We start from the raw sequence: 14776 nt of genomic DNA, 5'->3' as shown, positions 1-14776 counted from the left end.
AGACAATTACAGCAAAATGTTTGAGGATTGACCAATTTACAGATAAATATTGGTGTTTATACTAAAAACCAACTACCGCCTCGAAGAGTGGGGGTGAATTATTATTCTCCATTTGAATGAGAAATCGATGTGAGGTCTAATAATTACAACCTAACAATCTGCCAAAATAAGATTCATGAAAATCTTCCCAATTTGTCATTCTATATATATGCAAACTAGTCAGAAATCATTTGAATCATGGAAAAGGAAGACAGACAGGAGAGTATGAAGTTAAGAAATCTTGATGTTACATTTTCACATGCTCCAAAGAATTGAATGAATTAAGAAAAATATGATAAGATGGAAGGGTGGTGAGGAATAAAGGTCAAGGAAGAGGAAGAGAGGTTAAGTGGCTTTTCATGCCCTCATGGCTGTTATGGTGGAGCCAAGATCAGAATAAATGTCTTCTGGAAGAAGGTTTCAAACTTTTCAGATTGTGATGCTCAACAACCAACTAAGTTGAATCTTACATCTTTGATCTAAAGACTTTTTATTTTTGACTTATACAATACTTATAATAAAAGCGATCAGGGAATAAAAGTACTTAGTTGTTTTGTTATCCGTGCTAAACACAATAAAGGTGGTTATTCTTGAGTGGTTGGTTTTGGGCAGTTTCAAGATTTACAGGGACTTCTTAATGCAGTAACTAAAAAGAGACATTAGTAATGGACTTGAGGATGTCCCAACCTGCTTCTCCTGCATATCATGACTAAGAGATGGGCTGAACATCTTAGAATCTACTCTTGTTACAGGATCCAAGCTAGATATCATTCTGCAATTGATGAGTTAGGGAGCTCAGGTGTCCAAACAAAAGCAACTTACTCTACTGTCTACTATAACCTTGCACAAAAGAAATGAAACTGAATCAAACTTCAGGAGAGTTGTTCATTTGTTCATCTGTCACTCCAACAATAATTGGACATATATTGTGGGTCAGAGCTGTTAGACAGATGGTGTTGCTGAAATAATATGTCTAGGTCTTACCTAAAATGGGAAATGGAGATATAATATTGTAAGGTTCGTAAACTATGCATGAAGTGTTATAATATCATCATCATATCACCTGAAGTTAGAGTGTGATGAGTTAAACACTTAAAATAACAGTTATCAAAAATAAGCCAACAAAGAAGATAAAAAATAGAACCATAAAAATACTCAATTAGTCTAAAACAGGAAGAAAAAGAGGAAAAAGGAAATAAGGAACATATAAGATGGAGAAAAAACAGGTAAATGACAGATTTAAACTTAATCATATCATATCAATAATCATATTCAAATATAGTTTAAAGTACTGATTGAAAGGAAGAAGTTTTCAGACTGAATAAAAAATAAAGACCCAATCACATGCTGCTTCAATAAACATTATTTTAAATGTAAAGAAACAAATATATTAAAGGATGGATATAATACACTAACACTAATTAAAAGAAAGCTGAGATGGCTAAGATGAAGAAGATTTTAAAGCAAAGTATGTCACCAGTGATAAAGAAGTCACTTCATAATGAGAAAGCAGTCAGTTAATGAAAAGAAAACAGAAATCCTAAATATTTATGTGCCCAATAATATGTCTTCAAAATACAAGCAGCAAAAAATGGTAGAACATATCCAAAATTATACTCAAGATTACTATCAATCTCTCAGTTGGCAATCTCTGATTGCTTTTTAGAAAGTAGATACAATATCAATAAGGAAATGGAAACTTGCACAATAACTTGAACTATCTGACATTTATAAAACTCTACTAAATAGAAGAATATGCAGTCCTTTCAACTGTGAATGTGAAACATTCACTAGATGGACCATATTATATGCTACAAACTAACCATCAATACATGTAAAAAGGATCCAAGTCATATAAAGTATATTCTCTACACAAAATAGACTTTAGTTAGATACACTAGAGAGAACTCTGAAAACTTTCATATATGAGGAAACTAACACACTTTGAATAACCCATAGGTCAAAGAAGAAATCAAAATAAAACTTAGTATCTTGAACAGGATGAATATGAGAAAAAAATATAAAAATTTGTGGGATGCCACTAGAGCAACATTTAGGGAGTGGGCATTTATAGCACTGAATGTCTATATTAGAAAAACAGATTTTTTTCTTAAGTCAGTGGCTTTAGCTTTTACTTTGATAGAAAAAATAACATGAATTAAACTCAAAGAAAATAGAACAAACAATAAAGATTAGAGCCAAAATAGATTAAGTGAAAATTAGCAGAAGGAACTTCATCAACCTGATGAAGGAGATCTACCCAAAACCTACAACTAATGTTAAACCTAATGTTGAGAGGCTGAATGCTTTCCCCGTAAGATCAAGAACAAGACTAGGATGTCCATTTTCACCATTTCTGTTCATCACTGTACTGGAGGTCTAGTAAGTACAATAAGGCAAGCAAAATAAATAAATAAATGAAAGCATCTGGATTGGAAAGAAAGAAGTAAACAACAATACTGCTTATGGAAAAACAATAAATTTACGTCACTAGAATCAGTACATGAGTTTAGCAAGGTTAGAGGATGGAAGATCAATACAGAAAAGCCAATTACATTTCAATACACTATCCTTATCTAAATTAAAAAATTAAAACTAACCAAATGATGCCATATAAAATAGCAACAAAATATGAAATACTGAGTGACAGTTCTGGCAAAAGAAATGCAAGACCTGTACACTGAAAACTATTAAGACATCACTGTGAAGAATGAAATAAGATCTAAATAAATGGAGGGATATACTCTGTGTATCATACCAAGTTTGGAAGACCCAACATTGTTGATCAATTCCCAAATTATCTACAGATCTAATGCAATCACAACAACAACAAAAAACAACACTGCATTTTTTTGGTAGAAATCTACAAAATGATTTTAAAATCCATAGGGCAAAACAAAACCTAGAGTAGTCAAAACAATGGGGAGGGAGGGGAAAAAGAGAACAGAACAGAGTTGGACAGCTATCATTACTTGACATGACAGACTTAAAATAAAGCTAAAGTAATCATGGCAATGCGCTATTGGCATTGAGATATGAAAACAGACCAAGGGAACAGAATAGAGAGTCCATAAATAGACCTAATAAACATGTAGACAATTGATTTTCAACACAAATGCTAAGGAAATCCAGTGAAGAAAGTCTTTTCAACAAATGGTACTAGAATAATTGATATTCATATATTAAAAAGTGAGCTTTGATCTATGTATAGCTCTAAATATAAAAATTAACTAAAATGGATCAAAGTTCCAAGTCTAAAAATCTGAAACTACAAAACCTCTAGATGAAAGCAAAGGAGAATACTGACCTTGGGTTAGGTAAAGAGTTCTTAAATACAGCACCAAAAGCACAAGCCATAAAAGAAAAAAAATCATAAACTGGACTTCTTCAAAACTGAAAACATTTGCTCTTTGAAAAACACTGTTAACAGAATGAAAAGACAAGTGGAATACTGGGAGAAAAATATTTACAAATCATATACCTGATAAAAGATGTGTAAACAATATATTACGGTCTTTTTAATCTCAAGAATAAGAAAACATGTGGACCCCAAAAAAATTGGGGAAAATATCTGAACAGATTCTTCATCAAAGAAGATGTACAGATGACAAGTAAGCATGCAAAAAGATGTTCAGCATTAGTATTAGTTGTTAGAGAAGTGCAAATTAAAACCATAATGAAATAACACTACATACCTATTGGAAATAAAGAATTTGTACATTGTGTACATCGAATACTTGCTCTATCTGGGACCGAGGCAGGTCTCTATTTTTCCGCTACTATAATCACCCACATGGACCCACCCTGGAGGATGCTTATTTATAACTTGATCTTTTGATGGTGAGAAAGCAAAAAAACACTTTCCTCTGCCTCTACAGCGAGGATGCCAGCCAACTCATCAGAGAAGGTCTGAGGTGGGCTCACTGAGGAACAAATGATGCATGTTATCAAACTCTCCTTTCCAGGGAACACTTGGGATGGTAAGTCATATCCTCTGGCACTTCCCAGTATATGATTAACGAGCCAGACATAATTAATTGCTGCTACAAAAAATATTAAGACTTTGCACCATATATGATCTCTGGCCCTTCACCTATCTGTGATCCTGATTCTCATCACTGGCGTGGCTTCTGAGATATGACAACAAAGGGTTCTGAGAAACGGCTACGTGAAAGGATTAAAGGAGGAAGGAGAGCTTTTCTGTGATTTTTCGTTTCAGAAAAGGGATACTATTTGTCAGAACTACAAAAATAAAAGTTTACTCTGTGTGGTGAGTTGAATTAGACATACATGAAATGAAATGAATTACCATCCCATTTTTGCAGCAAATGATATTAATTTGCCGGCTAAAATAGCAGTCATCTGGTGCCAGCTATTTCAATAAAATTGGATATTAAATTTTGCTCTCAAATTGAAGAAAAATGCCTATGATTAATATTTCACTCGCAGCTTTTCTAATGCGTTTTTGATTCATATGTAGCTGAACCAAATTTATATAATGCTGGAAAGTTTAATCCTCAAATACAAGTTTTGTATGAGTGAAGGGAAGGCCTCAAGTGATTTTTATGAATTTAACTGTACAATTATTTGTGAAAAGTTAGGATTGTTAATTATTCAATAAAACATCTATCTGTTCTTACTTTGTGTGTTGAAATATGTAGTCTGATGATGACTGACTATAAACCAGGCAATTAAGGCCATGTTTTAATCTCTGTAGCTCCTAACCAGCCATACATATGGGATATACAGTTACATATCCTGAGCTCGGCTAAAATAATACAGGCCTAAAATTTTTACCATATATGAGGAACTTATTTAAGAGAATTCAACTTAATCAGAACTACGTAAATGAGAAAAACTAAAAAGGATATGCTCCAGAAAAACAAGAGGGACAAAAAAGTGAAAATTAAACTGACCAGTGAATTAAGAGTTCCTAAGACAGTATTTATCTCCCAAGAAGACAGATGTGTGAATACACTATTTCTCTTCTCTTCTGTCAAGTTTCAGAAACAAACAAAAATCATGAATATTCTGCTAACTCCTTAGGTGGACCTCCTTTGCTGCATCATAGAACCCCTGAAGAAACAACTTGATGAAAAAGGCAAACATATAAGCTAATTTTTACTTGCTACATTAAGACATAACAAGTTGCTTGAAAGATAATCGTTCACGTTAATGGAGTAATCAATTGAGCAAGGCTAATTTATCTTAATATTTTAAATGCACCTGAAATTAACCACCACCTGCTATTTCCATATATTATTTACATTTATAAAACAAGCATAATGATTGTCACTTTGAATTATTAGGTATGAACATCTCCATACTAAGAAATGTTAAACAGAAGTGTAGATATTCAAACAGAAAAAAAAAAGATGAGAGATACAAGAAGTGAAAACCTTAACTACAAGAATATTACTACTCTCAAAATGTCTAAGAAGGGAGCAAACTTTTAGCTTTTTGCTATCTTTGAAATATTATTTAATCAAATGATAAAAAGACAACATTCTAGCTTCTAGCTCCACTGCACTGTAAAGGAAAATAGATTCTCTGATTTATATGCTTCTGCATCCTCAGGGAGGCAGAAGAACCAGTACCCTCCTGTGTATACTGATAATGCAGTGCCAAGGCCGTGAACTGAGCATGTATGAACAAATGATAGGTTATTTTTCTAACAACTGTCAGAAAGAATGTCTTTGTAGCAACACTTCTAAAACAAAAAAGTTATTTAGGTAGAAACTTCAAAAAATCATTTTGTACTCAAGAACACCATTTGGCAAGCTAAGTAGTACCCAGGAGTACAATAATTCATTCTGAAAGACTCAGTGGAAACTGTACTGCCCACAAATAGACATCTTGTGGGATTATTTACATTTTTATATGGCTTTTAAAAGTTTTAGGCACAATCATCTTGATTATGATGAACTGTGTATTTTTGGGCGCTTAACTGGCCCACTATTTACCTGCTATTATATACTCATAATAAGAAAAACTCCCTGTATTCTGCCTCCAGGTATTCCCTTAGCACCTGCTGGAGAGCTGGCCACCAATTCAGATGAAAAATCTCCATATGCCACCTCTGTTTCCATAAATAGCTATTGGCATCTGCCATTTACAAATAAAATTTGCATGCCAAGCACTTGCCAAAGATATAACCCTCCATTGCCCAATTCCTATTTAAATTTGAGCTATCTTTTCATAAAACTATGTGCTATAATAGTTTTTTTTCTTATTCTTATGAGTCACTAGTTCTCAACCCTAGTTGCGCTTGAGTGTCAGAGATTCTGTTTGTGCCAGTGTGTCTCAACCCTACATGCACATCAGCATCTCCCGAGAAGTCCTTAAAATGCTCCTCCCTGGGCTCACCCTAAACAGACTAAAAGAAAAGTGCAGACCCAGAACTTGAGATCTTTCTGAACACTCCTCAAAGCAGTTCATACATGGACACAGCGCTGAGATGCGCCAACACAAATAAAAGTAATAAAAGCAGCCAGAGAGTACCCTACTAAGATTCAAATCACTCTATAAAATGATATAAAAGGTGTTAAATAACTGTGCATGAAATCACTTTAGTTTGAATAATATTTGGTTCCTGCTTTAAGTCATGAAATTAAATTGGTCCATGTCAACACCATTAATTTGTAAAAAAGTCACATTTCGTCATCTTAGCAAATGTAGTGTTTAATTTGTCTTAGGGCATAGACTTTGGGTCAGAAAACTCAAGTTCAAAACCTGACCCCTGCAACTGCTGAGTGGTCTAAACCTTTGAATCTCACTTTAACTAAGTATGGACTGTTCCTACCAAAGAGGATTAAATGGGATATTTGAATAGTGAGCAGTAACAGCAATCAGCAAACTAATACAATGAGAATGAGAACTAGAAATTATCGCAGGGTTTTTATCTCATTCAGCTCAATTTACAGACAAGGGTTTTGAGGTCCAGAGGGTAAAAGCCTCTAGATCATGACTGATAAAAAGCCAACAGAGCCAACCTTACTTAGCATGGCAAAACTGATCTAATAAAACCTTCAGTAGGGCAGGGTACAGCTCAAGTGGTACAGCACATGCTTAGCATGTAGGAGGTCCTGGGTTCAATCCCCAATACCTCCTCTAAAAACAAATCAATAAACCTAATTACTCACCCCCCAAAGAAAAACAAAACAAAACAAAAATTTAAAAACCAAAACCAAAAAAATACCAACAAAAAACCCAAAAACCTTTAGTGAGTTGCTTGGGTGAAAACTATTATCTGATAGATCTATTGAAGGAAATCTCCATAATGACTGAACCTGCGGTATTTTTGGTGATTTTTACCATTTAGAATATAAATAAGAAGTTTTATCTTCGATTGCACTGGGTTAATTTTAAAAGATGTAATCAGACATACATCTTTACTGGGATATATTCTACGGACAAAAGGGACTGCAAAGAAATACTGACCATTTGTAAGTTTATGGTTGGTTGTGGTACTGGTACAGTATTTCTGGAACAATTTTGTATGTACAATAAGACAGAAAATAAGTAAACATATTGATGCTGCAGAGAACCTGTAAACTCAAGATTTAAAAAAAATTCCTTAACCAGAAATGATAATACACATAATGTTAGTTTCTAAATTCCATTATCACTAAGAAGAATCAGTGCTGATTACAGGCCCGGGACAGGAAGAGTACAAACTGGGTTGATTAACATCTCAAGTGCCAAAACACAAAGACTGATGGGATCATATGTAATTAACATCAGTAACATCAGCAAAATCTGCTATTATATGATTCCTGTCATGATGCAATGTGAATCACAAAAAAAATCTAGGTAGGGTTCTTCCCCCAAATGTTTACCTGCGTCCAATCATGAAACAACAATAAGATAAATCCAGGAAGAAAAACATTCTCCAAAATTATTTCACACTCTTCAAAAATGTCATCATCATGAAAGCTGCCACACCCCCACTCCCCACAAAAATGCAGAGGCAGAATTGTAAAATAAAGAGTCATGACAGTCAAATGCAACACACAATACTGGGTTGTATTCTGGATTGGGGGAGCAGGGGGATCCAGAGTTTATAGACATGCTGGGATAATTAGGGGACTGTTAACTGGATATCACATATTAATATTTATCAATATTAAATTTCCTAGGTGTGATAATGGAATTGATGTAGGAAAATTTTCTTTTCTTAGAAAATGTATTCTGGAGCACTATGAAAAAATATTTAAAAGTCTTCTTTATTATAAATCTTTTTAAAACTAAGCTTTACATTCTGGAATAATTTAAAGTTTTAAAGAAAAGTTGCAATGCTAATATTGAAAGTTCCTGTATATCCCTCAGAGTTTTCCCCATAATTAACAAGCACACACTACCATGGCACTTTTGTAAAAACCATGAAACTTCATTGGCACATTACTTTTAACTAAACCCAAGACTCTATTTGGAGTCCACGGATTTTTCCATTAATGCCCTCTTTCTGTTCCAAGACCCAGTCCAGGACACCACATTGCTTTTAGTTGTCATTGTCTCCTTAGTCTCTTTTGATCTGTATGTGACAGTTTCTCAGCCTTGTTTTTCATGACCTTGACAGTCTGGAAAAATACTAGCCAATTATCCTGTACAATGTCCTGCAATCTGGTTTTGTCTGATTTTTTTTTCATAATTAGACTGGGCTTATGTTGGTGTTTTTGGAAAGACTATCACAGAGGTGAAGTGTGCCCTTCTCACAACATCATATTAGGAGTACATGACAGCTACATGGCATCACTCGTAGTGTAAATCTTCATCAGCTGGTTAAGGTAGTGTTTGCAGGTTACTGTTTTTCTCTCATGTTGCTTAGGTGTGCATTTCTCATTACCCCTTTCAGCGCAGTTACAGGCTCTGCTCCAGGACCTGGTTGCCTCTGTGTCCCATAGTTGAGTCTTCTCCCCAGTCATGACCACCCCAGATCCAGTGCCATAGGAAACCTGGCAGCTGCTAGAGCAGACCTCTCCCTACCCTGCCTTGGGGAGCACTCACGCTCCTCACAGAGTTCAGGCTTCCCAGAGCCCTCCTGTTAGTCCCAGTCGTCCTCCAACCAGCCAAGGGGGCTTGTCTCTCCGTGTAGGACCCTGGACTGGGGTGGCTCTCACCACTCACTCCCCAGGGAAAGTGTCTACCTGTGTATTCTCTTTTGAGTCCCTTCCCTGGGACTCAAGTCCCAACCTAATCACTTGCTTCCCTTCCTAACCCATTTCAAGCTTATCTTTTTAAAAGATTCAGTTGTTCAGGAGTCCTTCTGCCAGTTTCCAGTTAGTTTTCAGTGGGAATTTTTCCACATGAAAGTGTATTTTTGATTTGTTTGTGTGAAAATGTGAGCTCTATGACCTCTTATTCCTCCATCTTGATTGACCTCCTCCTGTGACGTACATACAGTTCTATGTGTTTCAGTAAACATATCCAACACCCAGTACCACACAGAAAAAATTCCTTTACCTTAAAAGATCCCTGTACACCACTTTTCAGCCAACCACTTTCCTTTTGGGCCAATCCCTGACAAACACTCATGTGTCATGTTTCTATAGTTTTGACTTTTCTAAAACAAATTACATAATATGTAGTGTTTTGGGTCTGACTTCTTTCACTTGCATTTAAGTTTCATCTGTGTTGTTGCTTGAATTAGTAGTTCATTTCTTTCCATCACTGAATAGTATTCCACTGAATGGATGTACCACAATTTATCCATTCCTCTGTTGAAGAACATCTTACTGCTTCCAGTTTTTAGCAATTATGAATAAAGCTTTTACAAACATTCAGATACAGGTTTTTGTGTGGATATGAACCATATAAACTCTTGGGTAAATATTTAAGAGGTCAACTGCTGGGTCATATGGTAAGTCTAAGTTTAATTTTATAAGAAACTGGCAACTCGTATTCCAAAGCAGCTGTACAATTTTCCATTTCCACTAGCAAAGATTGTTTATTGATTTGCATCCTTGTCAACATTTGTTATTGTTAGTTTTCTTGTATTATAGCCATTTAGTGTTCTCTCCTTGTGGTATACATTTATTTTAAGGGCTGTATTACTCATCTATCAAATTCAAATACTACGTAAAATTTTAAGTTAAAAACTTCACTAAACTAAGATTCCCAGACACATAGCAATAAAATTTTAGACTGTATATTTCAGATCATTTAAGACTGTCTTCTTCAAATAAAAAAATGGTATTACTTTTTCTAAGTATAAAAGTAGGTAAATATATAGAAAACATTATCAATAGCTCTACCATCCAGAGATGACCACCAATTTTTCCAAATTGTGTGTGTGTGTGTGTGTGCGCACATGTGCTCAGACTATAACAATCTAAAGGCCCGAAGTCTGATATGTCTGAGGAACAAAAAGAAAACCAGGTGTAAAAGAAGAATGATAGTAAGCAAGGTGGTTGTAATAGGAGATGAATTTGGAGAGAGATCAGTTCAGGTAGAGCAGGGTTCTTCAACGTTGGTGTGTGTCCAAATTACGAGGAGGCCTTGTTAAAACAGAGACCACCCCTAGAGTTTCTGATCTAACAGATTGAGAATCTGTATTTCTAACAATTTTCCAGAAGTTGCTGATGCTGCTGGTCCAAGGTCCCACCTTGAGAAGCCTTCTTGGGCACACCACACTATGATGGGGAGTCTGGTTTTTTTTGTTTGTTTGTTTGTTTTTATTGCAAACAAGTGAGAAGACACTGGAAGATCTTAAGGGCAGAAAGATGTGATTTTGTTTTGAATTTAAATAGATCATGGTGGCTGAGGTGTGAAGACTGGATCAGAGGGGACAAGATGATAAAGATGATAAATGAGAAGCTACTACTAGTGAGAAATAATGGTGTCTTGAACCAGAGTAGAGGGAATGTTAAAGTGTGAATGTACTCAGGATAAATTTAGGGAAAAGCTGATAGAACTCGCAAACAGATTGGCTACTAGGGTGAAAGCGGAAGAAATAAAGGGAATGCCGAGGTTGCTGGTTTGACAACGGCCTCTGTGGAAGATTTTCTGGGGGTGCTAATCATAAGATCTTATTTCAGAAATATCTAGTTTGAGATATTTGTTAATACACAATTAGAAACACCAAGTATGCAGGTTAGTTATACAAATCTGAAGCTTCAAGGAAGAAAGATAATTAAACCAACTGGAAGTTATTAACTCACAAATAATATGTATAATCATGAGGCGTACTGAGGTCATTACTATAGATCAATGGATCTCAAGCAGGGGTGATTTTGCACACCTCCCAGGAGACGTTTGGCAATGTCTGGAGACATTTTTGATTCTTTTGACTTAAGAGTTGGCAAGACTACTGGCATCTATTGCTTGGAGGCGAGGGGAGCTTCTAAATATCATAAAACACACAGGAGCGCTCCTAACAACAAAGAATATCCTGCTCAGACCATCAATAGTGCTGAGGTTGAGAAACTCTTAGACAGATAGATAGAAAGGTTTCTTTCTTGTACGAAGGGAACAAGGGAACATGAGGCCTTTCTCAGATATACAACTGATTAGAAAATATACCACTCATGCATATGATTTAAAATTTGCTTAAATATCTATCTGGCCAGCTGAAAAATGAATTAAAACTATCTCAAATTACATGATAGCATTAGACTTAAAAAGGCTGCTATTAAGACAGTGAAGAATAGTTACAATAAGGAAATAAGGTCAAACGGATGTAATAATGGTTTAAATGAAAAGCCCTGACTCACCAATCCATCAGACCCTATGTGGTCTCCAGGGCTCCTCTGTCAGAGTGTGCTCCCTGCACACCTTTGTTAAGTGAGTAAACACACAACTATATAAGCACACGAATGAATGAACATGAGGGCTTAGGTCTCTTAGGTATTTAGAAATACACATAACAGGGAAAACAGAAGAGGACACTTTAATGAGAGCATAGACTCACAACTTCTGGAGTGTGGGTACAGATCCACAGAATCCCCAGAAATAAAAAAAAAAACAAAACAACTCCAAAAGTGTAAAGGAAGTAAAAGAGGAGGATGATTTAAAATGAAGAGAAATCCCAACTTTAGGGTAAAAAAAATCAAAAATACACACTGATTCTAGTATCCTTCAACATCTAACATCACACACACAAGCTGTCCACCATCACCAGAAATTTTCAAGTAAGATTTCCGAAGGCTTTATTCTCTGGAAAATATCTATGAATGCAGTGTTCAGGTCTGAGTAAAACAGATCTACATTACAGACGATAACTTCATAGCCTACTGATTGAAACACAGCTACTTCATAAACAAGACTGCAGATAATCTTTCACACAGAGAGGTGTTAAGATCACAACTCGACCCTAATGTTAATGCTTTTCTTGCCAGAAGCAGCTGAGTATAGGCGAAAGCTACTGGAATTAGAGGATAAATATACTATAGACATGAGGAGGTGACTATAGGAAAAATATAATTCAATGCTAAAGGATAAGTGAGGAAGACCTCAAGGAGGAGAATGGAAGAGGTAAGAGAGATAAACACACTTAAGAGATCATCTGTCATTAGTCTAATCGTAATGAACATTAAGAGCAGATGACTTCACTTACAGAGAGGATGCTTTTAACCCATGAAACCCATGGTTTCAATGAGGATGACTTTTCACCAAGGACAAGCTGGCCTCTATCATTCACTGACTGGCTAGTGGAGTACATGTGTTGGTGACTTTGACCTTATGTGTTCTCCTTACACACTCAAGGCCTATCACAACACTTCCTGCTTTAGGACAATTGTGTTTAGTAAATTAGAGCTGTAAGCTGGGCTCGTGGGAAATTACAAACAGACTGATTTACGAACAGACGGTTCACCCACTGCATACTGGTCCATCTTAATTCTGAATCAAAAAAAGTTAAAAATGTGCTACTTCGGACACACAGGGCTGACCATAACTCACCCTTCCCAGTTCTTTATCTTCAAGGGCCAGGACCCCAGTGCTTTCCGTGAAGAGTTTTACTTTGACCACAGGCCGTGGATGGGTAGTGGTAAAATCTCCTTGGGTTCCCCATCTGCAATGAAGTAACAAAGATTCTCTTTAAAATGCAGTATAATTTGTTTTTTTCCCGATATATAGATCTCCTTAGAAGGCACGTTAAGCAATACTGAAACTTCCGTGGCTCAGTGAGATTTTTATCTCTGCTTTTGTTTCTGACAGATGGCACAGTCAGGAAGGAAAATCACAATAAGCTCTACAGCTTGTAATAATTACTCAGCTGTTCCAAAAATTAACACATTAGAGTACAAAATGTAGAGTGCAGTAAGAATTTAGGTAAAGAGGAGGGGGTAATACCTAAGTGGTAGAGCACATGCTTAGCATGCATGAGGTCTGGGGTTCAATCCCCAGTTCCTCCATTAAAAAAAATAATAATAAATTTAATTATCTCCCCCCAACAAAAATGTTTAAAAAAATAACTTAGGTTAAAGGAAAGCATTATAAATGTCGCTATTGAAACCTATTTTATTAATTTAAATACAAATTACAACACCCTTTTTATGGATGGCTGGGGAAAATCGCTAAGGGTTTGAGGATGTAAGAGGAAGTTTCTCAGAAAACTATGTTTGCACGCTGAAGATTTCACCCCCTTTCTTCTTGTTAAGTCTTTATTAGATATTTTATTTGTATTTTTTAAAGTGGAGGTAATTATCTCAAGTCTCTTACTTTATATGATTTTTAAAGCTCCTGTCAAAAGGAAAGAAATAACCATCATAAAAATATGAGTGTTTTGCCATTAATTCCCCAGTACATCTGTCCTAAGACTGAAGTCTGTCGTCATCAGGTTTTTCAAATCATCATAATAAAATAACATGTTTTCTTAGCTTATCTTTTAATTAATCAAATCTCACCTTTACCGCACACCAACTAATTCTACCATATTTACAAATTTAACTGGCACACACCTGATACTAAAAAATCTTATCAATGTCTCTCATAATTCTTGGAGATCATACATACGTGAGATTCAGCACAACATGAAGAAACACCATTGAGTAAAACAGACAGAAGAGAAGGAAAAAAATGAGACTTAATGAAATAAAGATTCCTGTTAAAAAATTACCAAATAAAAATACCAAGTTCTTATATAGTTTAAAAAAACAGGTAATTTACCACTTTCATGGTACTGTCTAAACTAATTTTATAAGCCTTATTCAGAAAGCTGAAATATGGAGAACAGGAAACTATAACAAAAACTGAACAAGTAATGGTGACGTTTTCTCCCATCACAGCAGTTTATAACGTTGTGATACACGTACAGTAAGAGCAGAGGCCATTTCAATGACTGAAGAAACTAACATAGTGATGCGGTTTGTTCCTTCAAAATTACAGTCACATGCCAGAAGGAATAGAGAGACTCATTTCGAATGGAGAGCAGCTTAATTTCTACTTTAGACTTCTAGAAAGGGGTTAGCAAGGAGTCTTTTTGCCATTTCATAGAATTAAGATAGAAATAAAGCAGAGCTAAAACAGAAATTTAAAAAAATAGATTCAGAACTAAAATAAGGTTTCAGAGGATAAATCTAAAGTGTGTTGTCTTAAGCCATGAATACAGGCGGGTGATCTGGATGACAGCTCTGGAGTAAATTCCCATAACATACCCTTTTCTTTATTGGGTATCATGTGGTTAACTTTTGAAAACTAACCTTTGGAGACATTTTCTTATAACTGAAATCAAAGATTTTTAATAGTCATGTAGAGATAGCCTAATCATTTTCCATAGAATTTGCTGATCTTTTAAACT

The 14776-nt window shown here is 35.4% G+C and overlaps 1 protein-coding gene across 8 annotated transcripts in view; it reads right to left on the bottom strand.

Annotated features, from left to right (window-relative positions):
- CADPS2 (calcium dependent secretion activator 2) overlaps positions 1-14776 on the bottom strand; it is a 447742-nt gene that overhangs the window by 212953 nt on the left and 220013 nt on the right. For all 8 annotated transcript variants that reach the window (XM_072964582.1, XM_072964580.1, XM_072964581.1 and 5 more), the window contains one exon: positions 12937-13048. In XM_072964582.1, coding sequence (XP_072820683.1) covers positions 12937-13048 — 112 coding nt within the window. The remainder of the gene's footprint in view (positions 1-12936; positions 13049-14776) is intronic.

Source organism: Vicugna pacos, chromosome 7 (genome assembly GCF_048564905.1).
Source record: "Vicugna pacos chromosome 7, VicPac4, whole genome shotgun sequence".
NCBI classification, from domain to species: domain Eukaryota; kingdom Metazoa; phylum Chordata; class Mammalia; order Artiodactyla; family Camelidae; genus Vicugna; species Vicugna pacos.
This window is presented reverse-complemented; position numbering and strand designations above follow the sequence as displayed.